General features: G+C 35.8%; 3 protein-coding genes and 1 pseudogene across 3 annotated transcripts; all 4 read right to left on the reverse strand.

The window, feature by feature from the left end:
• Positions 1 to 79: 79 nt before the first annotated feature.
• Positions 80 to 3,585, reverse strand: LOC125856265 (GDSL esterase/lipase 6-like). Its single transcript, XM_049535790.1, has 4 exons — positions 3,336 to 3,585; positions 2,292 to 2,437; positions 993 to 1,458; positions 80 to 318 (listed from the first exon to the last, which is right to left on the reverse strand). The coding sequence occupies exons 1-4, from the start codon at positions 3,583 to 3,585 to the stop codon at positions 80 to 82; spliced, it is 1,101 nt and encodes a 366-aa protein (XP_049391747.1).
• Positions 3,586 to 4,725: 1,140 nt separating this feature from the next.
• Positions 4,726 to 6,814, reverse strand: LOC125856266 (GDSL esterase/lipase 6-like; annotated as a pseudogene).
• A 988-nt stretch (positions 6,815 to 7,802) lies between these two features.
• On the reverse strand, positions 7,803 to 17,955 carry LOC125857175 (vacuolar-sorting protein BRO1-like). The gene is made up of 9 exons (XM_049536854.1): positions 17,465 to 17,955; positions 16,334 to 16,641; positions 14,639 to 15,592; positions 14,000 to 14,089; positions 13,230 to 13,298; positions 11,832 to 11,972; positions 10,244 to 10,292; positions 9,685 to 9,788; positions 7,803 to 8,683 (listed from the first exon to the last, which is right to left on the reverse strand). The coding sequence occupies exons 1-9, from the start codon at positions 17,838 to 17,840 to the stop codon at positions 8,042 to 8,044; spliced, it is 2,733 nt and encodes a 910-aa protein (XP_049392811.1). The 5' UTR covers positions 17,841 to 17,955; the 3' UTR covers positions 7,803 to 8,041.
• Positions 17,956 to 19,042: 1,087 nt separating this feature from the next.
• Positions 19,043 to 23,320, reverse strand: LOC125857187 (ATP synthase subunit beta, mitochondrial). Its single transcript, XM_049536871.1, has 9 exons — positions 22,718 to 23,320; positions 21,650 to 21,725; positions 21,444 to 21,532; positions 21,182 to 21,299; positions 20,994 to 21,097; positions 20,742 to 20,900; positions 20,429 to 20,653; positions 20,017 to 20,328; positions 19,043 to 19,442 (listed from the first exon to the last, which is right to left on the reverse strand). The coding sequence occupies exons 1-9, from the start codon at positions 23,207 to 23,209 to the stop codon at positions 19,329 to 19,331; spliced, it is 1,689 nt and encodes a 562-aa protein (XP_049392828.1). The 5' UTR covers positions 23,210 to 23,320; the 3' UTR covers positions 19,043 to 19,328.
• Positions 23,321 to 24,906: the final 1,586 nt, after the last annotated feature.

Genomic DNA, 24,906 nt, shown 5'->3' on the forward strand with positions numbered 1-24,906 from the left:
AAAAAAAAAAAAAAAGACAAAGACCCCACTAGCTCTCTATTTTAAGATTTTTCAAAACACAAATTAATAATTTCCTTAATTAGTGTTGAGTGAGGGTCATGTTTGCTAGTGTTTTGAGATTTATAGGTCTAATTCGAGTATGAATTCCATTCCACAATGCCTTTGAGATGAGATTATAAGTATGCTCTGATGGATGAAAGTAATCCCAAAACAAGTATTCATTGGGCTTTGCACATATCTTGTAACCTTCTTTACCACATTGCAATAATCCTCCAAGTGTTCCATCACCACAACATGCATTAGTCACATCTGAAAATCCTATGTAACAAATCATAATGAGTCAGTTTAGTGGATGTGTGGACATAAAAAAAAAAAAAACTCCGATAGTTCGATTTTACGTAACACTATTTGACTTGACATGGTGTTTCAGGATGTTTATGAAAAAAAGAAAGTGTGTTTTCAGGTAGCTATGGAAATACTGCTTTTAAGAAGAAAAAAGGGGAACTCTTGAAATTAACTTGTGGTCTAAAACATTCATCAAATATCTATGTGTGTGGTAGTAAATCATTTCATTAAAAATAAAAGGAGTTACTCTCTCTGTTTAAAAAAGAATGATCTAGTTTGACTTGACATGAAGTTTAAGAAAATAAGAATGACCTCTCAATCTTGTGGTTCTAAATTAAAGTTATATCAAATGTACCAAAATGCTCTTTAATCTTGTGGCATTAAAAATGTCACGTGGAAAGCTGAAATTAAAGTGTTGCCAAAAAAAGAAAGAGGTCGTTCTTTTTTAAACAAACTAAAAAGAAAAGTATGTCATTTTGATCTGAAACAGACGGAGTTAATTTTTCTAATTACAGTAAAGTAACATTATTTTTTGGGACTGACTAAATAGAAAAGTGTCACATAAAATAAGACAGATCGAGAAATTTAATATTTATAAAATTAAATAGTAGTATTTGAAGGAGGAGTGAAGAAATGTAAGAAATTACCATAACGTTTAGGATTAGCTTTGAAGATTTGAATAATCTTGTACACATCTCCATACACAGCAAATGAACCAGGATACTTTGTTGGTATTATTTTTACCAAACTCTCTAACCCCATATTATAATTTTTGACCATTTTATTCATCTTTCCATAACATTTATCAATTGGTGCACCAGGCAAGAGGGTCCTGGCTGGGACACAACCAACGGGGCCTAACGAAAACAACGCGATTCGACGCGCCCCTAGCTTGCAAATTTGATCAACAAAATTTGTAACTTGAGCTAACATGGCTTGAACATAGGCATCTGGTGTAAGTGTTGGGGCATCAAATGGATAGAAGTAGCTAAAGATGTCATTGGAGCCTGACTCAAAGAAAAAGAGTGATTGTTGGATTTGTTTCTTGGTTATATGGTTTTGTTGGACTAAAGTTTTGAATTGTTGAATTTGATCTTGAATTGGTGTCACTCCCTATATGTATCAAAAGTCAAGAATTAATATCACTAGTTCAAACAACATAATATATTCAGTGTAATTTCATACGTACCCCTATTTATTGGTGTAGAAAGATTATATTTTCGATAAACATAAAGAAAATAAAGTCAAGATTGATATATGCGAAAAAGGTTAAGTTATATACCTCGTTAGCTTAAAGAAAGTATACTTAGCATTTGTTTTGAGTGAAGTACTTGACCACTTTCAATTAATTTGCATATGAGGTCAAAATCAATTAATTGTGATAGTTGAGTTCAATTTTGATAAAATTTTGGTTTAAAAGAGACATTTATGCACCTCATAATAAGCTATTTAAATTTTTTTTTTCTTCTTTTTTGTTGTTTTTTCACTCAAGGTTAGATTTCTACTGTAGGACTTTATTAATTAGGCTTTCCACTTAAGGTTTATTATCACCCTTGTTTATAGGTGACAATCGACACTTCTTTGTTAAAAAATTATCATGTGTTAAGAAAAAGCTAAAAAAAAAGAAGGAAAAAGATATCGCTACTGAACAAGTAGACAAGATGTCGATGTTAACAAGTAGACATACATATTTTTACATGGCATCCTATATGTCCGCACGTGAGATGAATTGATTTATATTGTATCACGTACGACACCTATGTCTATTTGTGCACATTCAAAATTGAAGAACGTAAATATCAGATGATGTCAAATTAAAAAGACACAGTTATGTCTTATGCCTATATATTTTGGATTATTACCTAGTGGTTAATCACAATAAATTAATAAACGATAATAACAAAAAACTATATGATAAATACATCCTTAATTAATTAATTTCTTACCAAATCCTGATTTGTTGTTGATAGAACTCCACTACCAGCACTAGCAAAGTTAATGCCATTTGATGGATACTCTTTTGTACTTCCATTTATTAACTCAAGTTGTGCTTCCAAAAATGGCCTTTGCAAAGGAATCCCAATAAATTGAGCTGCAATATTCCACCAATTTGTAAACGTAACAGAGTCAGAAATTTTACTAACGAGATTAAAAACAATATAAGATTCCCTCACATGAAATTGCAATTTTTGAACCACCTTTAACGCTACAATAAACACTTCCCTCATGCTAATTTATATATACCCTCACAAAAGAAAGAAAAAAAAGACTATTATTTTTACTTTATTTACACGAAATAAATTTTCGAATAAAAAGAATTCGATTAAACCCCCTTCTAGTTATAAGTAATAATTTAAAATGACATGATCTTATATTAGAACTAAATTGTTGAACTTGTGATCAAGGATCAAACGTTTATCATCATGTCAAAAGCTATAGCTAATAGCAAAAAACACAACTTTATTTCTTAACTAAATTCACCAAACAAGCATCATGTTCGATCATGACTCCGACCTGAACCAGGACCACTCCAGTCTCACATGTGCCTTGTCTTGCCATAGGCAGGATACTGGCATTACCCAACAATTCCCCTCCCAAGTCCCAACACCTGCCTCAAGCAGAATATTTCTCTTGGAAATCGAGCATCATGTTCGATCATGATTCCGACCAGAACCACTCCAGTCCCGCATGAGCCTTGTCTTGCCATAGGCAGGATACTGGCATTACCCAACAATTCCCCTCCCAAGTCCCAACACCTGCCTCAAGCAGAATATTTCTCTTGGAAATTGAGCATCATATTCGATCATGATTCCGACCAGAACCACTCCAGTCCTGCATGAGCGTTGCCTTGTCATAGGCAGGATAGTGGCATTACCCAACAATTCCCCTCCCAAATCCTAACACCTGCCTCATACAGAATGTTGTTCTTGGGAATCGAACCCACGACTCATAAAATTCGAAAAATGTAGGGAATTATAACAAGAACTTACAAATGAAATCAGCAACAGTTCTTCCATTAGTAAATCTACCAGTTGGATGATGAAAGAAATTGGAACCATAAGGTGGAAAATCAGCTTGTGCTGTGCAATTTTTGTTATAATGATTGTTACCAGCATCAAATATAGAGTCACCAAATATGAAAATTGAAGGAACATTAAATCCCAAAACACAACTAATAATACTATTAATTACCAAAAAAGAAGCAACAAAAATAAATTTAATTTTTTTAACTCTTTCCATTATAACTAAATGTGTTATATAGCTTTTAATTTGGAAAATAACATATGGTGTGAGTTTTATTTATATAAGAAAAATTAGCTAAAAATATGAAACGGAGCACACGAGTTTAGTGCATTATATGACCTAAGAAAATAACTTATTTATTATAAAGCTACTGCCAACTACTAGAATTTTTTGTCTATTAGTACTTTATCATTAACTTTAATTCACTTTATTTATAACTTTTTTTCTTTAAGTATGTTGTTTTTAGAAGGTGGTTAGCACATTTTCAAAGTCTTAAAAAAATATAAAATATGTAGAGTTTGAAGGAAGATCTTTCTTTATCTTTCGAGATTCATCTTATAATATTAGGTAAAAAAGTCAAAATAAGTAATAAATTTTATGTGTGTTTATAAAAAGAAAATTGATTCTTAAATCCCTTTCAGACTCATATATGTTACGTTGAGGTACAATATAACATTTGTATGACAAAAACTTAATTTTGAAACTTATGACTTTAAACATGTCATGTCATAAAAAAAAATCTCATTAAGAAATAAATGAGAGAAGTGTAAAGTTAATTATTTTCAATCTTCTTTTTTTTGTTGTTGAAAACAACCAAAATGATGAATTGGAACAAAAAAGACATTAATAGAGAAGAGAAAAAAGTTTATTTCACTAATTTGGTTTGTATTGCCTTATATTTTTGTGTATATAACGTTATAATGCCTCACTTTATCTACCTACGCATGTAGTTACTCGAAAATTAATTGAATTTTACCGAAATCAAAGAAATCGAGATAATTGAGACGATTCTAAAAAAATCTGATTTTTATCATACACAACATATCATAGAATAATTAAAAAATTAATATAGTATAATTTTTTTTAAAGAATAACCAACCGATCAAATCAAAATAAAATTTCAAGGACTACACACTCTATTGTAAAATTTCAAAAGACAAGTAATTTCTTATTATTGAACAAGAACTTAAATCTTGAATCTGTCTATGTTGTTTTTCTTATTTGATATAGGCTCAAAAACAACATGAAAAGTAACAAAATATACATATGAACACCATAACATAAATTTTGAAATAAAAAGACAAGGACCCCACTTTTTATTTTAAAGATTTCCAAAACACAAATTAATTTTCTTAATTAGTGCTTAATAAGGGTCATGTTGGCTAGTGTTTTGAGATTCACAGGTCGAATTTGAGAATAAGTTCCATTCCACAATGTCTTTGAGATGAGATTATAAGTATGCTCTGATGGATGAAAGTAATCCCAAAACAAGTATTCATTGGGCTTTGCACATAACTTGTAACCTTCTTTACCACATTGCAATGCTCCTCCAAGAGTTCCATCACCACAACATGCATTAGTTACATCTGAAAATCCTATAAATGTGATCATAACAAATCATTATGAGTTAGTTTATAAATCTCTCTAGCCTTGTAATTAGACAGACTTGTATAAATTCCACTAGTTTAGGAGCTAATTAGTTAGATGCAAGCTAGTTTGTAATATTACAAATCTTATTAGACTTTGGTTCCTCCAAATACATGTATCAAATCTCTGGATATATGGGGTCAAAATTAAGTGTAATTTGTTCTAGATACACTGTATCTAAGTGGATTCACATGTATATGTGATACACAAACAAATATCGCTTGCCTTCCTCTCATCTCGCTCGCCACTCTCCTATGTATATGGGATACATAGACAAATCTCATTTGCCTCTTTTCATGTTTCACAGTATCTTGTAGCAAAAAACATGTATCTAACTTAAAATCTTATATGAAATTATTAAGTAGTGATATAAAATGTAATTATTTCAAACTAGAAGGAAAATTAATAAATACTCCCTCCATCCACTTTTATTTGTCATGTTGTGCTTTTCGAAAGTCAATTTGACTTATTTTCAAAGTTAAATTAGATTACATTAATTCAATTTTTTAAACAAAAAAATTAGATATTCAAAAACTATATGAAAAGTACTATACATTGCATTTTTTTACATATCAATATGATGAAAAAATATATCATAAAATGTTAGTCAAAGTTTTTATAGTTTGACTCTAAAAATGAAAAGTATGACAATTAATAGTGGACAGAGGGAGTATAATAGGAATGTTTAGGTAATCAAGTAGTTTCTCCTTAAAATTAATTCCCTCTCACTACCAAACCCCATAACATAAAACTCTTGCAAATTAAGATTATTAAAAGAAACAAGAGATTAAATGCATTAGAAAATTAACTAGCATTATTTCTATAGTATATAAAGTAAATGGAACTAAAAAAGTGTAAGAAATTACCATAACTTTGAGGATTAGCTCTAAAATTCTGAACAGTTTTGTACACAGCTCCATACACAGCAAAAGAACTAGGATACTTAATAGGTATCCTCTTCACCAAATTTTCTAATCCCACATTATAATTCTTCACCATTTTATTCATCTTTCCATAACATTTATCAATTGGTGCACTAGGGTAAGTTTTGGGACATTAAATGGATTGAAATATGTGAATATGTCATTTGAGCCTGATGTGAATATGAAGAGTGATTCTTGAATTTGTTTCTTCTTTATTTTGTTTTGTTGGACTAAAGTTTTGAATTGTTGAAGTTGTTCTTGAATTGGTGTCACTCCCTATATAGGTTTCAAATGTAAAAATAAATAAATTAGTATAGCAATTTATTATTCGATTAATAATATTATACGTTAGAAATTATACTGTGTAGATAGATAAAAGAATGTTGATATATTTTTCTTACCAAACCTTGATTAGTTGTTTGTAGAACACCACTACCACCACTAGCAAAGTTGATGCCATTTGATGTATAATTTTTCCAATTTCCATTTACTAATTCAAGGACTGGCTTTTGCATAGGAATCCCAATAAATTCACCTACATGCAATTTTTCATCAAACTAAATATAAGTAATAAAAAAATTAATTGCTTACGATATTCAGATCTTAATACAATATTTTTACTCACAAATAAAGTCGGTGACGGTTCGACCATTAGTAAATCTACCAGTTGGATGGTGAAAGAAATTGGAACCATAAGGTGTAAAATTAGCTTGTACTGAGCAGTTGTTATTGAATTGATTGTTACCAGCATCAATTATAGAATCTCCAAATATGAAAATTGAATGAACATTAAATCCCAAAACACAACTAATATTACTACTAATTACCAAAAAATAGGCAACAAACATAAATTTAAATATTTTTACTCTCTCCATAACTACAAGTAGCTAATATATATTTGGTACAAAAGAGAGAATAATAATTAGATATATATAGAATAGATGGTACGAGTTTAGTGCATGCATGCGTAGGGGTAATCTTTATAAATGCTTATCGGGCGGATCGAACGGATAATGTGTCATTGTCATCCGTTTGATCCGCCTGATAGGAACACCCCCACTAGTTATAAAGATAATATTTTCTCTGTTCCAAGTTATATGACACATTTTTCTTTTTAATCGATCCAAAAGAAATGATACATTTTCTTATTTGACAAACGTTTAAGGATACCATCAACATTTTTAGTAATATTAGATCTCACTTATTTGGCAAGAAAGTCCATAAAGGTGTACTTTTCTATTAAATTTATTTATTTATTTTAGAGGTAATTATGTAGTATTACAAAGTTCTTTCATATTTTTTAAACTCTGCGTTGAGTCAAACTACGTCAAATAAAATGAACTAAGTAAGTACTTGTCTACTGCCAACAGCTACTAACATTTTTTGTTTTCTAGTACTCAAATATTTAATTTCCCTTTGTTTGTTTCTTTAATTTATTTGGTAGATAACCTTATTGATGAGATATAGATGTCTTCATTTGATTTTGTATCAAAAAGAACAGTTTGTCATTTTTAGAGGGTGGTTAGCAAGTATTACGTATTACAAGAGAAAAAGTCAAATTTGACTTGAGCATGAGCTTTTTCTCAAACGAAAATGATATAAATGAACCTTTTTTCAAAATTCGATAACATATTTGAGTCTTTTCCCTGTTCGATTTGGTAAGCAAACCTATAACAAGAGGCCATGGGACAAAGTTGTTTTACAAAACCACCATTAAAAAATAATGACATGAATGAGCATGTTTTGTAACCACAATGGCATAAATAAGACAAATTTTTAACAGATGACATATCAAATTACTATTGGTATATGCAAGACCAACAAATAGACCCACAAAAAAATAAGATCACATTTTTTCTTAATCATTCACGAGATATCAGATCTCATAGAGTTCCAAAATTATTGATCTTGTAGTTTAGGTAATCAATTTTACAAGGAGATACCCTGTACATGTGTGCTTCATTCAAACTTACTTACAAATGTATAACAATGTATGCTAAAACCTGGTACAACAAAGAAGTCTCGTTACGTCCGGTCTAGTCGACTTGAGAACAACAAAAAATGAACATGAGATGCACACTGAGAAAATTATTGGAAAACTATCATTGCCTGTAATAGCCACTCTGATGGGGAGGAGGATGAGGATATGGAGAAGGGGCTGTGTAAGGAGGCTGAGGCATAGCTCCGGGTTGCTGAGGAGGTGCATTATAGTATGGACCCCTCCAACCAGGATATGCAGGTTGGCCGTACTCGTGGCTAGGTGGAGGTTGTTGCTGATGTTGAGGATAGGGCTGTGGATGCGAATATGGTTGACCTTGAACTTGTCCTTGACCTGGAAAATGGTATGGCGGTTGTGGAGAACTATAAGGAGGAGAGGTTTGACTATATCCAGACATTGTTGGTTGCTGAGGAGGAGGTGCAGGCGGTTGTGGAGAACTATAAGGAGGAGAAGTTTGACTATATCCCGACATTGTAGGTTGCTGAGGAGGAGGCTGGTATGTAGGAGCCTGGTGTGGTCGAGAAGAATTAGGTATATGTCCAGTCTCGGTCGGCGTCTGGGGATTGGATCTTGGTGGCTGATGAGCATGCCCAACTGAAGGATAAGTATACCCACTTGAACTTTTATTATCCTGGAAACTGAGACCTGAGATCTGCCTCTGTACCTCTTCCATCATTTCTCGGCACTGCATGTTTCTTGTCATCACAAAATCACTACATTGCTGTTTCACATTAGTGATCGCCTCCTGTGCAACAAAAGACAAATTTATATGAATTCATATCCTGGAAATTTACAGATAGATCCAAGAAGCTCGACATATTCAGGAAGAACTGGAATAAGACTAGTGATCTCTCCCACTGCGCACAACTAAAATGAATCTTTGAAGTGCAGAAAAGCAATTTTGAGCTACAAATTCCCATCCCTGACAAGGCTCAAACCAAGCCTCATACCAAAGAACCTAAGCAGATACAACCATTAGCAAATGAGGTTAGATAATTGAAGATCGTTGCCAGATTTGCAGGAGTACCGGGGGCTTTGACATCATTGACTAGGCTTATATGAGAAGATCCAAAGGGGTTCTTTGACTTTGCACATGAATGTAGATCATCATACAGTTGAATTAGAGTGAAAATCGAGAATGTGATTGTAATGACAGATTCTTGGTGAGATTAGTGGGATGGGATTGTATAAATTATTATCGTGCGTAATTCATGGATTAGATGAGAGATTACAACTCAGATTGTTCTTCTAATAATTCGCCTTGATAATTTCTTTATTGGCGGAGCTGGTAAAGGACCGCACAGTAAAGCCAAAGGCAGGGGAGATGGAGAGAGAGGAATAATGTATCCGATGGAATTGTCACAACCCCAACCCTCCCCCATCGGGGAGGGGTTCAAAATGTAACCCATGGAATAGTCACATCTCAATCCTCTCAACGGGATAAAATAGGTCCCAGAAATACACGCCAATTGCATTATAATTCCATGGAACCAAAAGGAAAGCGATCACTGACTCTAATCTAGCTCATTCCCCACCCCAGCTTCCTCTTCTCCCAACAAAATATCTTATCTAGGACACAAATGATCCTATATCACAAGTGGAATATGCTCAGAGGTTCCACTGCAAGTGAATGGTTGGAATCCTCCTTGTGTTGTACACTGGGTGAGCAAATATTCCTATCTCCACCCCCTCCCCAAACCACTCCAATAGAAAGAGCCGTTTCAAAAGAGTTGAAAATTCTCATACCTGAAGGGTTACATAGAACTTCAATCCCTCATTGATATTTTCCTTGATTTCTTGATATTTCATAATGGCAACTTCAATCTGCTTATAGATTCTCTCGCGGGAAGCTGTGGCATCGACAAGAATGAGCTTAGCAAATTAACAGTAACTAGAACATCTGAAATCAGCAGCCATACTAGAAGAAATATGAATAAGCCACCCCGAGAAGAAAATTCAAAGTAGACAGACAAGATATAAACTAGTAGAGAATGCAGATGATAAATGGCCAACATATCATAGTAAGGGCAGGACAGCACTTCACCATGTTAATTTTAAAATTGATAATTGCAGCATCCCTTTAAAATGACATCAAGGGACCTAATTTACTTTGATTATACCACAGGACACATAATGAGAAGTAAGAAGTCATTTTGATATGCAAAAATTGAATGAAAGGATCAGCCCATCAAAATTTAGCCCACCTAAGTTACTTGGGACAGAAGATCTTTATGTATCAAGAATATCTAAGCTTCATTGTTCTTCAGCAGACATTGCAAAATGATTATGGGAAATAAAAACACACCTTTATAGTCTTCAAGATTGAAAATAGATGCAAACTCATCATTTTGAGCCTGCAAAAGGAACACCACCTTGTTAGAGAGCATTCAAGGAGATGAAGCTTGAATAACCAGCCCAAGTAGATTGTTCTTTCCCAAAAGAGGGACTTTTTCTCTATGCTTGCACAAACGAAACTCAACATGAAGCATTTCTGGTCCAAAGGAATACAATGCTTTGGTTAAGCATGCCTTTATGCAATAATTGTGCACTACAACTCTTAATTTCCAAAAATATAACTTCACCTCAGTCCCAAACAAGTTGGGGTCGGCTAAATAAATCTTCATTGACCATATTTATCCATATAAACTCATTTCAGGCGCTAATTATGACATGCAAATCACAGGATTCAAACACATGAAATAACAAGTATCAAATAAGAAAAGAAACACCACAAATATAACTGCAATTAAGGAAATAACACTCATGCTATGAACTTCTTTACACCCCCCCCTCCCCCTCCCTCCCCCAACCAAACATTTCTCTTTAACACTTTCTAGATACAAACAAGTAGATTAACATGTGTAATTCAAAAAAGTTTGGAACGGAAAGGCATGCCATGGGTGATATCCCAATTAAGAATGTTGTAAAGAAATGGATCTTGGGCCTAACGCAACCCCAAAAGTTAGCTCAATAGATGAGAATTGTCCAAACCATATAAGGAGACCACCCCTCCCATAAAAGCCCGGCGTGGGACTCTTCAACACCCCACCACCACCATGCCCAAAGTTGGACATCTAGAGTGTGGGCAATTTTTAATATGGGGATCCAACATCGGATAACAAGAACTGGGATGGGTCCTGCGCTGATACCATGTAAAGCAATGGATCTTGGGGTCTATCTCAACCCCAAAAGCTAGCTCAAGAGGTAAATTGCCAAAGACCATATAAAGAGACTACCCATCCCATAAGAGACCGATGCTGAACTCCGCATGGAGCCACCTTAGGCGAAGGGTGGTCCAGAGCGCACCACCCATCCCAGGACTCCGCAACATGGCGGAGCCACCTTAGGTGAAGGGTGGTCCAGTGCACACCCTTTGCTGAAAATTATGTGGTGTACAGAGGTTAAATATAAGCAATTATGAGTATGTATTTAATTTTGCACGCTCTTAACATTACTAACAAGAAAATTGCACACCCTTCGCCAAATTCCTGGCTCCACCACTGCTCTGCAACAGATTTCATTATATTACATCTGTAATGCTTTCCAGATCAAAATAATGCAACTTGTGGTGTTGGACAGCGTAAAAAGAAATAGAGAATCGTAGTTGAAAACAAACACCAGGCGATGACACAAAGGATTAAAAGAAACAAAAAAGGAAAATGCCTTGCATCCCTTGCTTTGTTACCTATAAATTGTATTCTGAAGAGCAATCCTGAAGCTAGCAATATGGTAATATATAAAGGAACTCCTACTAAGGACTGTGCAATAGACACAACCTCACATTTACCACACAAGTATTCCTAAGTTAAAGCTTAAGAGAAGCTCCCAAGTCGAAATGAAAAAGTGCAGCAAAACAAAAAGGTATAGCCCTGAAAAAGACATGAATTCTGAACCTGAATTTGCAGAAGCAACTGTTCTTGTGCATCGAGATTTTGAGAAATTTCTTCACAAAGATGATCATATTTTGCTATCTCCTTCCTGAAAAGATCCTCCTGGGAGCCCGTGAATGCCATCAATTTTGGAAGTATATCATCCTGAGTAATCTCACACAACAGATATAAAGTCAAGTTGCATGTTTAGATCCCTTCATGGTGAAGCAGAGGCAAAGAAAATGCTAAAAGAAATAAGCATGTTGCATATGGATACACAAATGTCAACTTAGCACAAAGGCAAATTCATATTACGTTATCTGCTCCTGAGATGATGAAGACCAGCGACTAATGCCAGAGGAGTAGTCTTAACTATGTCACCACTTCTTTATAAAAAGGCCCGATCTATCCCTCTTTTTCATATACTCTGAAAAAAATACTTTTCGACTTCCCTAGAAATGGAAGTTGCGAGATCACATTCTGAGACATAACTAAAAGAATTATCAAGCTGCGTAACCAAATAACCTCCCTCCCCCCACCCAATAATGAGTTTCAAAATTTAATGAAGAGCTACGCTTGATGTGATATAATCGAACTATCCATTTGAATTTGTAAAGCAAATGGATCCTACACCTAACTCAATTCCAACAACTAGCACATGAAGTGAGGATTACCCAAAATTATATAAGGAGACAACATCTCGTTCCCTCAACCTAGGCGGGACATTCTACCACCCCCTAAAAGCTCAGGGGTGGATCTGGAGCATAACAATAAACAATGCAGCTCAACATTAGGTAATACCACGTACAGAAATGAAACATGGGCTTTATTCAACCCCCAAAAGCTAGCTAATGAGGTGAGGATTGCTCAAAATCATACAAGGAGACAATTGTCCATTCCCTCAACAAACATGGGACATTCTAACAGAATTATTAAGAGAGCGGGCCTCATTCCTACTTTTATATTGAAGGGCTTATTGCTACTACTACTGCAGCTCCTGGCCCTTCACTCATCAATAAGATAAGAACATATGAAACCGTTGGACAAAAATCCAATCCACCGGTAGAACAACCTGCACAGAGTAAACCCTCTAATCCAAGGATTCATTCAGGGTGGCAACAGCCAACAGTGAGTTTTGACGCCAAAATATGTTTATCCATGGCTTACATCATTATAGTATGAACTTATCTTTATTAATATCATGTTAATAAACTCAATAACTATAGAGCAGCAGAATAAGAGGATGTGCACTAGCAAAGGACTATATCTTCATCACCTGCTAGGTGAAAGATATCATACTTGTCCAACTCTCCTATGAGAATGGACCAAAGATGGCTGAAGCTTTATTCCCAAAAAGAAGTCCAGCTCTACCTTATAGAATTCAACTTTGCAGAGCATATTTTAAGAGGAATCTTATTATACCTTCCTCTTCATATCTTTCAGCATATCTTCCAGACCAGCACGCTGAGCACCAAGAGTTTCTAGTTGCCTCTGCAAATATAAGCAACAATGACTTGAAGGAGACCACTAAAATAATTTAAGCTGCAACAATGTAAAGCTTCTACGTCGAAATAGGACAAATAATTCTTTCTAAAACAGATTGGGGTGAAGTTCTGAAGTGCCTTTCTACAGTTCATATATCCAAATATTTACGGACAATTTCCTTCCGTAATTTTAGTAACATGCAGTCATGCACAATATACTAAATATTACGTTACTTAATATCCAAAGATGCCTGCATAGTATAATTGTCTTCTAATTTACTATTCAAAGACCACTTCTCAATCACAAAATGGGCATTATAGGAATTTCAAACTAGAAATAATGTGCATTAAGTGCTCAAAAATCATCCATGAAGGTTGATTAATATTCACTAATAAAATATTATATTAATGCACGGCTGACATCAATTTTCAATTTATCTCCTAGTGACGAAAAAGCAAAAGCAGAAAAACGTCATCAGAAAAAATTTAGACACTTCTCAAACGGAAATAAGTTATGCTTTCATCCCCACCCACCCCACCACCACCCACCAACCCAAAAAAAAAGGAGATGATATATATGTTGGCCTGTAAGGCCTTCCAACAGAACAGGCTTTGGTTACTCAAGAAACATGTTGCAACATAAACCATTGACTAAGGAACACAGAAAGACCAAATAACACAAATGTAACGCCACTAATTCCTAGTTACCAGGCTCTGCTTCAGGGCTCCCACAATGGCATCTTCAGTGGCGTCCAAAGACAAGATTGGTCTTGCCAAGGTTGGAAGAGCAGATTCGATCTATAAAAGAGAATGCACATCTCAGGACATAACTTGACAGCTATCACAGAGAGAAATAGAAGTGTTGTCACATTGTATTTGATAAGCACTAGATGCAGTGATGAAATATTTTTGCAACAATAACATGACATACATGTACAATAAGCAACAGATGGAGCCAAGTTTCAAAATGAAATCAAAATTTAAGGATCAAGGACTACAAATCTAGTATGCATTTAACCTGCTGAAAATCCTTGGAAGTGAACCATGAGAGAAGATACAAATTATATGGTATAGAAGCATTGACCATCTTACTAAGCTAGTGGTGGTACAAGCTTGTTAAGAGATTAATCTAATTCACCATCTTATTACCAGATAGGTTTGATAGTTATCTTCAGAAGTAACAACTAATACTATATATCTACAAATAAATCCAAGAGCCAGAGCATTTGATTATCTCATCTTTGATGAGTAAAGCCCTTGACAAACCCAGGTGTCAACTAGAAGTGGCACAATGAGACATGACATGACTAGTTATGCAAAAATAAGGTCCAAATCATAAATACGTACTGGACGGCAGTCAAGGATTGACATGAGTGCTGCATGATCCCTTACTGAACGCTCAATCCTGACATCACTTTCTGCAGCTTGTTTCAGGTTTGCTGCAAACCTATTTAACCTGTCCTGCAGGTTTTTTGTTAAGGTAGTAGATTGAGGCCTTGCCCATCGGGTTCCAAATTGAGTTCTAAACTGTGTATCTTCCGTTGCTTCTTTTTGCAAGAGCTCCTCCGTTTGGACCAACAACTCCTGGTTCACCCTCTTCAGATCTCTGAGTTGCTGCATCTCAGCATCCAAACCAGCTGGACCACCACAAATTTGCACTGCCTCTACATCTTCTTTTAAAGCCACAGGTAGTGATAAGTTTCCCTCCAAGGCCAGAATAGAATCAGGCAAGTCCATTTCTCTGAGCCTCACTCGAGCTAGCTCACTCCCCTGTTGTAACTTCTCGGCTTGAGTTCTGATGACATCATCAACCATCTCAGTGTACCTAGAAAGAGCTTTTGCACTGTTGTCTGGGACAAGACTGGAAAACATCTTCTCTTTGCTTGCATCCAGAATATCATTCATCTGCATAGGCTTGACCAAGGAAAATGCTGCAAGTGGTGGCAGAGAACTGGCTGGTGGAACCCTCATGAGGTAGACTCGATCATTTTCCTTAATAGCCTTCTCCAAGTTTAGATTTGAACTAGCTTCTAGCTTAGTAATTGCATCCAAGAGCTGCTGTGGTGCTCCCCTTGGAGATGTTTTTCTTGCCTCAGACAAGGCATTAACACCACTCTTCAACCTTGCAATTTCCTCTGCAATTTCTTCTTTGTCATGCAGCTCTAGACTGTACCTGTAGCAGGCCTCAGCATAAAACAGTGATGCCTTAAGCTGAACATGAGCTAGCCAAGCCTTGTCAAAGTGCTGGTTCAGAGGTGCAACATTTAATGCTGCCAAAGCTTCCTCATAAAACAATCCAACCTGTGATGGGGCATTCATTTCATTTAACATCAATTTTGCATCTCTACGTCCAAGCACTTAATAAGACCTAAAATAAATTCCACTGGTTTGGCCAAGTTTGATTATTTACAACTTATAAGCTAAATGATACGTGTTGAGATGCCATCTACAGGAAATAACATGTGCAATTAACAAAGAACCAATATCTGAAGGAACTAGCCAACCCAACTCAGACATGCCTTCTTCAGTGAACTATACAGAGTTCAAATTAAAATTCGAAAAGAAAAATATATGAAATTGTTCTCACCAAACCCTAATTCTCAAGCTGCATATGCCACACCTGTAGAATAGTCTAATATAATTTATACATGAGTTTATTCAACCAAACTCCAATCCAAGCCTCATTACGTGTAGGATTGTCATTATTTATTACTTAATATAAAATGTGCATATTAACAATACAAAGTTGCACAGACCATAGGAGCTTTCCTAGCTGACTAGATTTTTGATAGAAATGTAAAAATTAGTGGTCTTCATCTGTCATGGACTAAATTATTACCTTAAAAAATCTTAGGAAGATTCTAATAAAGAGAAGAAAAAGTACTAACTCACTCGAGCTATCTAAGAAAAAATGATGTATAGCAATGTGACTGATGTCAAGAACTCAACTAAATCTCACAAATAAGTTTTTTTCTTTATAAGTAAATCTCATACAGAAGTTATTGAGTGGCATAGACTAAGCGAAGGAATAGAGAAATGAACCTGTCTTGAAATCTTTGCACAGACACCAGGAGTATTTCCCTTGGCAATGCTATTCTCAAAAACACACTCCTGAGCCTGAGCCAACATGAGTCTTTCCAGCATCCCAGCACATTCGACAGAGACATCAACAGTGTTGGAGCTACCCATTGATGCCTTCATTGCCACATTGTCTCTCAAGAAGGCAAATACCCCAGCAGCAGCAATAAAGGAATGTGATCCCTGTCTTCTCCCCTCAACTGATGAACGATCAAAACCCAATCCCATCTGACTGTGCACTGCCCCCAGATTGAACAAAACTGCAGCTTTTTCTGTGGACACCCCAAGAGTAAAAAAAGGATCAGTAGAACTGTATGATAAGATGACAATAGTTCGAGTTTAACATTGATTTCTCCAAACTCGTAATAACTAAGACTAATGTACCACTGTTTTCCTAACCAAGTGACAAATATCACCATGCTTTTATAATTACTCGTAGGTAAATATAGCCAATTTGTGTAAAGAAAACGGCTGTGTGTTTAATGTTCATCTAGGCATTGGCAGCAAATAAGTACTCAATACACTTCCTACGCTAGACATAACTACCCTCAAGCACAGATAAAAGAATAAAGCCTTTAATTTCCAGATAGTACTGGACTAAGGTTTAGATAGTATTCTCAAGCAAATTCCTTGAGCATCTTCACCACCTCCAATTTCAATGATGGTTAGATAAGTTTTTTCCAGAAAAGAGAATGGGACACCAATGTATCTGCTCATAGCAAGTGCATAGCAATGGAAAGCTATACCCTATACAACATCAACTGCACTATGAAACTAAAAAAGCAAGGACTGACAACAAAAGATGCAAAATTTAAGACCCAATTGAATGAAGATGCTGAATACTTGGAAAGACAAAAGGGGAAACGAGGCCAATGTAGAAGCTAAGCGCAAGTGAGTAGCATAAGAAGTTGAACAACAAAAAGCACAAAATGAAGGGAAAAGGAGACTACTTTAGAAGTTAAGAGTAAATGCGCAAAAGAAAGCTGTATCCCAGGCATTATTAATTGTACAATCAACAAGCATACAATTAGAACAAAAGTACACAAAATTCAAAAAAAAAAAAAAAAACCAATTGAACAAAGTTGCAGGAAATACCTAAATAGATGTTCTGCTGAGCAGCTTTGAGCTTGTTCTTGAAAGCATCATACCAAGTAAATGTAACAGAATTAATATGGTCTTGATCAGGTGAAATAGGGAAACGAGACTCAACAGCACAAAGGGCTTTATAGTAATTCTGCAAAAGATCACGGCGAGCAGGAAGAGACGACTCATTAGGGCCACGTTCGATATCGGAACGGAATTGCTTAAGCGTTTGAAGATCATCTTCGAGATTTTGAGCTTCGCGTTCAGAGTAATTGTAGACTATGTAGTTTCGGAGTGGACGGTAGAGATCTAGAGAGACAGTTTTCTTCTCAGGGATTGTAAGCATGACGTTGGCTGTTTTCGCCGTCATTGACGACGGTGCTGCCATTGTTAACGGTGGAACTACTGTGATGTGTATATGTTTGGAAAGAAGAAGTCAATTGAAGAAAAAATGGAAGTTGTGATTTTGCTATTTGCTTAATGGGGAAGTCATGTATAAGAGAAGGGGTGAGGGTGCAAGTAAGATTGGGTTTTTTCTAGTCGTTTCCTTTGTTATTATTTTTGCTTTTAAAATAATCGTGATGTCCAATCATTTTACGTGATATTTACGTCTCAATTTATATGAAAGATGCGGAAATGAGATGTTGATTGGATATATGAGTATATATTGGAGAGATGATGAAAAATGAGAATATTCGAACAAGGTGGGAGTTGATTTGGTGGAGGACAAGACAGCACGAAGCGAAGTTGAGATGGTTCATACATGTGAAGAGGAGATGCACGAATGTCTCAATGATGGAGGTGTGAAAGGTTGATTATGGATGATTTCAGAAGGGACAGAGATAGGCCGAAAAGTATTGAGGAGAGAAGATACACGGATGCCCAATGTGGAGGTGTGAGATTGATTATGGATGATTTTAGAAGAGGCAGAGATAGGCAGAAAAGTATTGCGGAGAAATAACTAAGACACATTTTCAACTTACTAAGAATGTAAACTTGGGTAGAAGGTTGTGGGGATATGAATTAAGGCGATAGGTATTCGTGTGGTGTTTTGTTAATAGCCAAACTTTGAAAATCAGAGAAAGACATTGAAAACGCCCTTAAACTTGATAACTTTTATTAAGAATTTTGTACTCCTTTAAGAATTTGAGATTACTTGATGTGTCATGTAGCAGATCGAAAATGTAAAAGAATATTTCTAAGGCTATCAATAGTTCACAATCAAGATAAAACTAATAATTTGCGTCAAAATGAAGGTTGCATTAATGATAAAGATCTCTAAAGAAACCACCAAAAAGAAATTGAACATGTAAGAGGATCCGAACGAATTTTAAGTTTATGGGAGTTTTCTGTACTTCTCTATGAAATCACAATGTGAAACAACTAGATATTATCTATGACAACATACTTAGGAAGTGACAAGAAGTTGGCTGCACCAACACACATGTCCAGAAAATCAGTACAACTCTTGAAGAATAGCAAATATTACTGGAGATAAATGACTCCTAAAGTGTAGATAAGATGATCACTGCACAAAGAAAGATGATATCGGCCATGAAATGAAGAATAATTGGAAAAAGAAGTTGATTTAGAAGACATTTGATAATTGGAGCATCAAAAATTCTCGAAAAAGACATGGAAGTAACATATACAAGTTCGCCATTTACCCCCTTATTATGTGACATAACAGAGCAGGGGGTTTGGCGACAACGTCCTTGGCTGCAGCTTGTCTCTCTATAACAATCCCGCATTGGAAAAGATGAAACAAAAAGTAGATTTTGGACCCCTTGGCCCTCCCAAAAAGAAAGCAAAATGTCACAAACTAAATTATTTTGGTGAAGAGAACAAAAGAAAGTCACTGATTTTTATGATCTATCTAGGCAGCAGATTCCTTTGCAATCTTCTCTGCCTTGGCAATGACCTCATCGATACCACCAACCATATAAAACGATTGCTCTGAAAGGTCATCATATTTGCCATCCAACACTCCCTGTCAAAAGATATTAACAAAGAGTTCATCAACATAGGACCAAACAGCAACAAAGTTAGATCAACCAACAGAAAGAAGGTACCTAAAGTTGTTGACAATCTTCAATTCAAGGGCAAAAAAGAAAGAAAAAAGTCCTCTTTTTTTGGAATGGGGAGTTGCAAAAATTTGAAAAGCACTCATCAGCATCATAAAAACCATGAAGAAAGGTCAATTACATACTGTAGCACTGCACATTCTTGCAGTAGACAAGGGAAAGTAATGGGAGATGCTCAACTCCAATTATCAGCAGAAAAACAGGGAAAGTTGCATCACATGAATAATTAAGATTTTAACATGTCAACGAGGTTTTATAGCATGTATGATAATATGAGAGCGACTAATAAATTCAGTAGTTCATCACATACAAAAGAGAGGGAAGGTAAAAGGAACTTCTAGTCACGTAGCATACTAGCAGCATGAGAAAGCCTCCATACAACAATTAGATGCAACAAACATACAATATCTCATATTTTAAAGTTCAAATGACAATGAACATAAACTGACAAATAAGTTGAAGATTGAGGAGATTAATTACCTGGAAACTATTAATGCTCTCCTTCAAGTCGACATACTTTCCAGGGGCACCAGTGAAAACTTCAGCAACGTGGAAAGGCTGACTGAGGAACCTTTGGATTTTACGTGCACGGGCAACAGTCATCTTATCATCTTCACTAAGCTCATCCATACCCAAAATGGCAATAATATCTTGAAGATTCTTGTAATTTTGAAGAACTTTCTGCACCCCACGGGCAGTATTGTAGTGATCCTCTCCCAAAATGTGAGGTGAGAGCATACGGGATGTAGAATCAAGTGGATCGACAGCAGGATAGATACCAAGCTCAGAAATCTGGCATCCAAAAAGAAATGTAATGACCAAATTTAAATAAACTCCATCAACTGAGAAAGTTGATAAAATTACACCACCAGGTCAAACAATGGCATTATACCTGACGGGACAAGACAGTTGTGGCATCCAAGTGAGCAAAGGTTGTAGCGGGAGCTGGATCTGTCAAGTCATCAGCAGGCACATAAATAGCTTGGACGGATGTAATAGAACCTTTCTTGGTGGTGGTAATACGTTCTTGAAGACCTCCAAGATCCGTAGCCAAAGTTGGTTGATAACCCACAGCAGATGGGATACGACCAAGCAAAGCAGACACTTCTGAGTTAGCCTATTTCAATACAAGATGCAGATAGTGCCACAGTCAGGTTTTACAAAATAAGCAAAATTTATACATGGACTTTTAAAGATAAGCCTACCTGAGTAAACCTGAAAATATTGTCAATAAAGAGAAGCACATCCTGCCCCTCGGCATCTCGGAAGTGCTCAGCCACGGTCAAACCAGTAAGTCCAACACGTGCACGAGCACCAGGGGGCTCATTCATTTGACCGTATACAAGGGCACACTTGCTTTCACTCTGAAATAGTTTGAGATCATAATATGTCAGCAACGCAAAGATAAAAACAATACGAGATAAAGAGGCAGAGAAAATAATTTTGATTAAACTAACTTGCTTCTCGCCTAGCTTGATGACACCACTTTCAATCATTTCTCGGTACAAATCATTACCCTCTCGAGTTCGTTCACCAACACCGGCAAAGACAGAGAAACCACCTGTATAGTCAAGTCATCCAACTGATCAGCTTTGCAGTGACTTTTATATGACCTATAAGGAGGTACAAAGAAACCAATCCTAACCATGTGCTTTGGCGACATTGTTAATAAGCTCCATAATAAGCACAGTTTTGCCAACACCAGCACCACCAAACAGCCCAATTTTCCCTCCTCTTTGGTATGGAGCAAGAAGATCAACAACCTGACCAAAAGTACAATAATGATAGAATGGTCATCATTATTAAGTTCAATAAAAAGCAGTAGCAGAGGAATCATTAGTGAATGCAGCAATTTGGATGGAGTGCAAAAATATACCGCCCAAGAAAATAAGAACTGAAGCAAGTACCTTAATACCAGTGACAAGAATTTGTTGTTCAGTGGCTTGCTCAACAAAGGCAGGAGCTTCACGATGGATTGGCAAAAAGTGATCGGTTGCTGTAACCATTTTACAGATTAAGATGCAAATTATCAGAACCATTCTTATGGATAGATAAGAATTTTAGTCCAATGGATAAATTAGAATACGGTATATCCACAGAAATTCCGACTTACTAATTGGGCCTCTCTCATCAATTGCCTCTCCAATGACATTCATGATACGGCCAAGTGTGGATCGACCGACAGGAACCTGTCATCACAAGAAGGGGAAACCATCAAGCTCAAAACAAACTAAATAGGTCCAACCTAAACTAAACGTAAACAATCTGTTATACAAGGAAAACTTTGACAAGACAGGCAGCAGCCAAAATGAAGATACTAAGAGCAAAAACAATTAGAAGATACCATTACAACAAAACCAAAGCACAGTCACCATACCCCAGCATAAATTCTAAGAGAAAAAACAAAATAATGTGGGGAGACATGAGTGATGGAAGTCTTCTGGTGATCATAAGAAAACATGAGTGATTCACTCCCATAGTAATAAACTCCAACAGTTTAACAGTGCCACGTGAGTGATCCACTCCCATAGTAATAAACTCCAACAGTTTAACAGTGCCACATGAGTGATCCACTCCCATAGTAATAAACTCCAACAGTATAACAGTGATACATGAGCGATCCACTCCCATGGTAGTAAACTCCTACAGCTTAGCAGTGCCAAGTCTCTTTCAAACTGTACACTAAATCATGAGCACAGATGAATTCAACACCTTGAGAAGTAATAGCCCACTTTCCACTTAAAGGTACTATTTTATTCAAAACTCTCGCAACAAATCACAAGGATAGGTATAGGTTTTGTGCAGAAAAATCTATAACTTGGGATTGGTTGTTTGGAACTCTCAGAAGCTGTTCGGATGCAATGTGCCAAATGTAACAGAATGAATACCCCAACTAACTTGGGATTGAAGTGTGATCGACTGTTCATTGATTTACTCTTCCTAAACAGATAACTATTACATTAGATGATTCAACCGTATTGCAGTTTTGTGAACTATAATAGAACTACAGATCTCCTGCATTAAGATCTGAAAGCACTTTCAACAATGTATAATATATACAGCTCCTACAACGCTAATATTCAAGTTTTGACCCTTCAGAAAAAAAATGCAATCTTTTAAACAAGTAAAGCACGAATATTTGAAAATGAAAAAAAAACGACAAGGAATTCTGATCACTCACGGTGATAGGAGAACCAGTATTAAGCACACGTTGACCACGAACAAGTCCTTCAGTACCATCCATAGCAATAGTCCTAACCATATTCTCACCCAAATGCTGAGCAACCTCAAGCACAAGTCGGATCTGATTATCCAACACCTCAAGAGCAGTAAGAATTGGAGGCAATCCATCATCAAATCTCACATCCACCACAGCACCAATAACCTGACAAACCTTCCCGATCGCACCAGCACCTGTAAACTCATCTGTAATTTTTCCACTAGCTTCAGTACCAGATGACTTCGGCGGTGTTGATGGCTTAGACGCCGGAGCTGCTGCGGAGGTAGCGTACTGTACAGCACGGTTTAAGAGAAATCCTTTAGGGGATGCGCGTGAAGCAGGTCTAGCAATGGAGTTTGCTATTGATGATCGGGAAATTGGACCACCACCGCTGCCGGCACCACGTTGAGCCGACGAACGGAGGAGAGAGGCGATAAGCCTCCGGGAAGCCATGGAAGTGTAGAGAGAGAAAGAGTAGAGAGAGAAAATGAAAAAAAGGACAGCTAGGGTTTGTTTTGAAATGTGAAGAGTTGATTTAACAAGAGCCCACTGTGTGTGTATGTGAGATCCGTTTACTGCTTTTACTCTGCTGAAAAACCGAAGAGCATTTGCATTTTTTAAATTATTTTTTTTAGCTTTTATTCCAACTTTTTTGGCGAATAATTTGGAAGTCCTTATTTTTACTAAATCAATCATTAATAAAATATTATTGTAAAATAATAAAAATTAATGCTAAAATAAATATAATTTTGTGTAAATAATAATAATAAAATTGATATATTATTGTCATAGTAATATTGATATGGAAATTGATGATAATATCACGCATCGTATTGATCCGGCATGGATGAAGAGGAGGCTTGCCTCCGGAGTCTTCTGACCATGAGAGTTTTATAGAGTATAGATAGATGAACGTTTGTTGTATGGGGTAGAGCGGTGGCCAATTAAAAACTCTCATGTTCATAAATGTATATTGTGAAATGAAGATGTTGAGATGAATGTGAGGAAAACAAGATTGAGATTGTTTGGACATGTGAAGTGGGGATGTGCAAACGTCCCACTAAGGAGGTGGAAGAGGATTGGAACTTGGATGCAATAAGCACGAGGAGAGGGAGAAGTAAATTGGAAAAACATTGGAGATGAATGAATAGATAAGGCACAACGCAACTTCAGATTATCAAAGATATGGCATTAGATAGAAGGACGTGGAGGTCACGTATTAGAGTAGAAGATTAGTAGGTAGTGGAGTATTGTCTTACTTTCAAGGATTCAAGATTGGTGTATCATTGTACTAGCTATATTTTTGTGTTTCTAGTTTTTGATATCTATCATCATATGTTTATTGTGTTTCGACTACTGCACTATTTTGTTACTGTTCATATTATTATTTTCTTGTAGGCTTTGCATTGTTTCTCTTCTAAGTTGTTGAGTTCTCTTCATTGTTTTCCTTTTCTTTATTCTTGAAATTGTTACACTTGAATCAAGGATCTTTCGAAAACAGTTTCTCTACATTCATGAGGTAGCGATAAGGTCAGCATACCATATTCTAGCCATCCAAAATTTCTTTCACTAGGTATATTATTGTTACTATTGACATAATACTAAATTCAATATCTTTTTGACATACAAATAACATATTAAAGATATTNGATTCCCTATTCGCCGGTCACGTCTAGGCCCTAGGCTTGGGTCGTGACATCTAGCCATCCAAAATTTCTTTCACTAGGTATATTATTGTTACTATTGACATAATACTAAATTCAATATCTTTTTGACATACAAATAACATATTAAAGATATTTTTATTACTCCATATCTAACACAAATATGATATGATATTGTATCAACCTTATATAACTTTTTTATAAACACAAATATGATATGATATTGTATCAACCTTTTATATTTTTTTATAAACGAAAGTATTAAATATAAAAATATATTACTTTGTTCATCCCAATTTATATCATGTCATTTCCTTTTTAGTTCGTCTAGAAAAAGACCGTCACAATCTCCTTGTTTGACGACTATTTAATACATCATTACCACTTTACTCTTATTCGATCCTATTAGCTAAAAGTAAACACAAATAATTTTAATAAAGACAATTTGATAAATATAATAAAATTGTACGTCTAATCAAACAATGT

This window comes from Solanum stenotomum, chromosome 2 (genome assembly GCF_019186545.1).
Source record: "Solanum stenotomum isolate F172 chromosome 2, ASM1918654v1, whole genome shotgun sequence".
NCBI classification, from domain to species: domain Eukaryota; kingdom Viridiplantae; phylum Streptophyta; class Magnoliopsida; order Solanales; family Solanaceae; genus Solanum; species Solanum stenotomum.

Excerpts from the sequence above, each read along its gene's own strand:
- LOC125857187 (XM_049536871.1), bottom strand. The coding sequence starts at position 23,209 with ATGGCTTCCCGGAGGCTTATCGCCTCTCTCCTCCGTTCGTCGGCTCAA. Across the intron at positions 20,901-20,993 it reads TCAAGCTAGGCGAGAAGCAA|AGTGAAAGCAAGTGTGCCCT; the intron begins GTTAGTTTAATC and ends AAACTATTTCAG. Across the intron at positions 20,329-20,428 it reads CAACTGTCTTGTCCCGTCAG|ATTTCTGAGCTTGGTATCTA; the intron begins GTATAATGCCAT and ends TTTGGATGCCAG.
- LOC125857175 (XM_049536854.1), bottom strand. The coding sequence starts at position 17,840 with ATGGCAGCACCGTCGTCAATGACGGCGAAAACAGCCAACGTCATGCTT. Across the intron at positions 11,973-13,229 it reads TGAAAGATATGAAGAGGAAG|GATGATATACTTCCAAAATT; the intron begins GTATAATAAGAT and ends GAGATTACTCAG. Across the intron at positions 9,789-10,243 it reads CAATCTTGAAGACTATAAAG|CTTCCCGCGAGAGAATCTAT; the intron begins GTGTGTTTTTAT and ends TCGATGCCACAG.
- LOC125856265 (XM_049535790.1), bottom strand. The coding sequence starts at position 3,585 with ATGGAAAGAGTTAAAAAAATTAAATTTATTTTTGTTGCTTCTTTTTTG. Across the intron at positions 2,438-3,335 it reads AACTGTTGCTGATTTCATTT|CTCAATTTATTGGGATTCCT; the intron begins GTAAGTTCTTGT and ends GGAATATTGCAG. Across the intron at positions 1,459-2,291 it reads CAACAACAAATCAGGATTTG|GGAGTGACACCAATTCAAGA; the intron begins GTAAGAAATTAA and ends TGATACATATAG.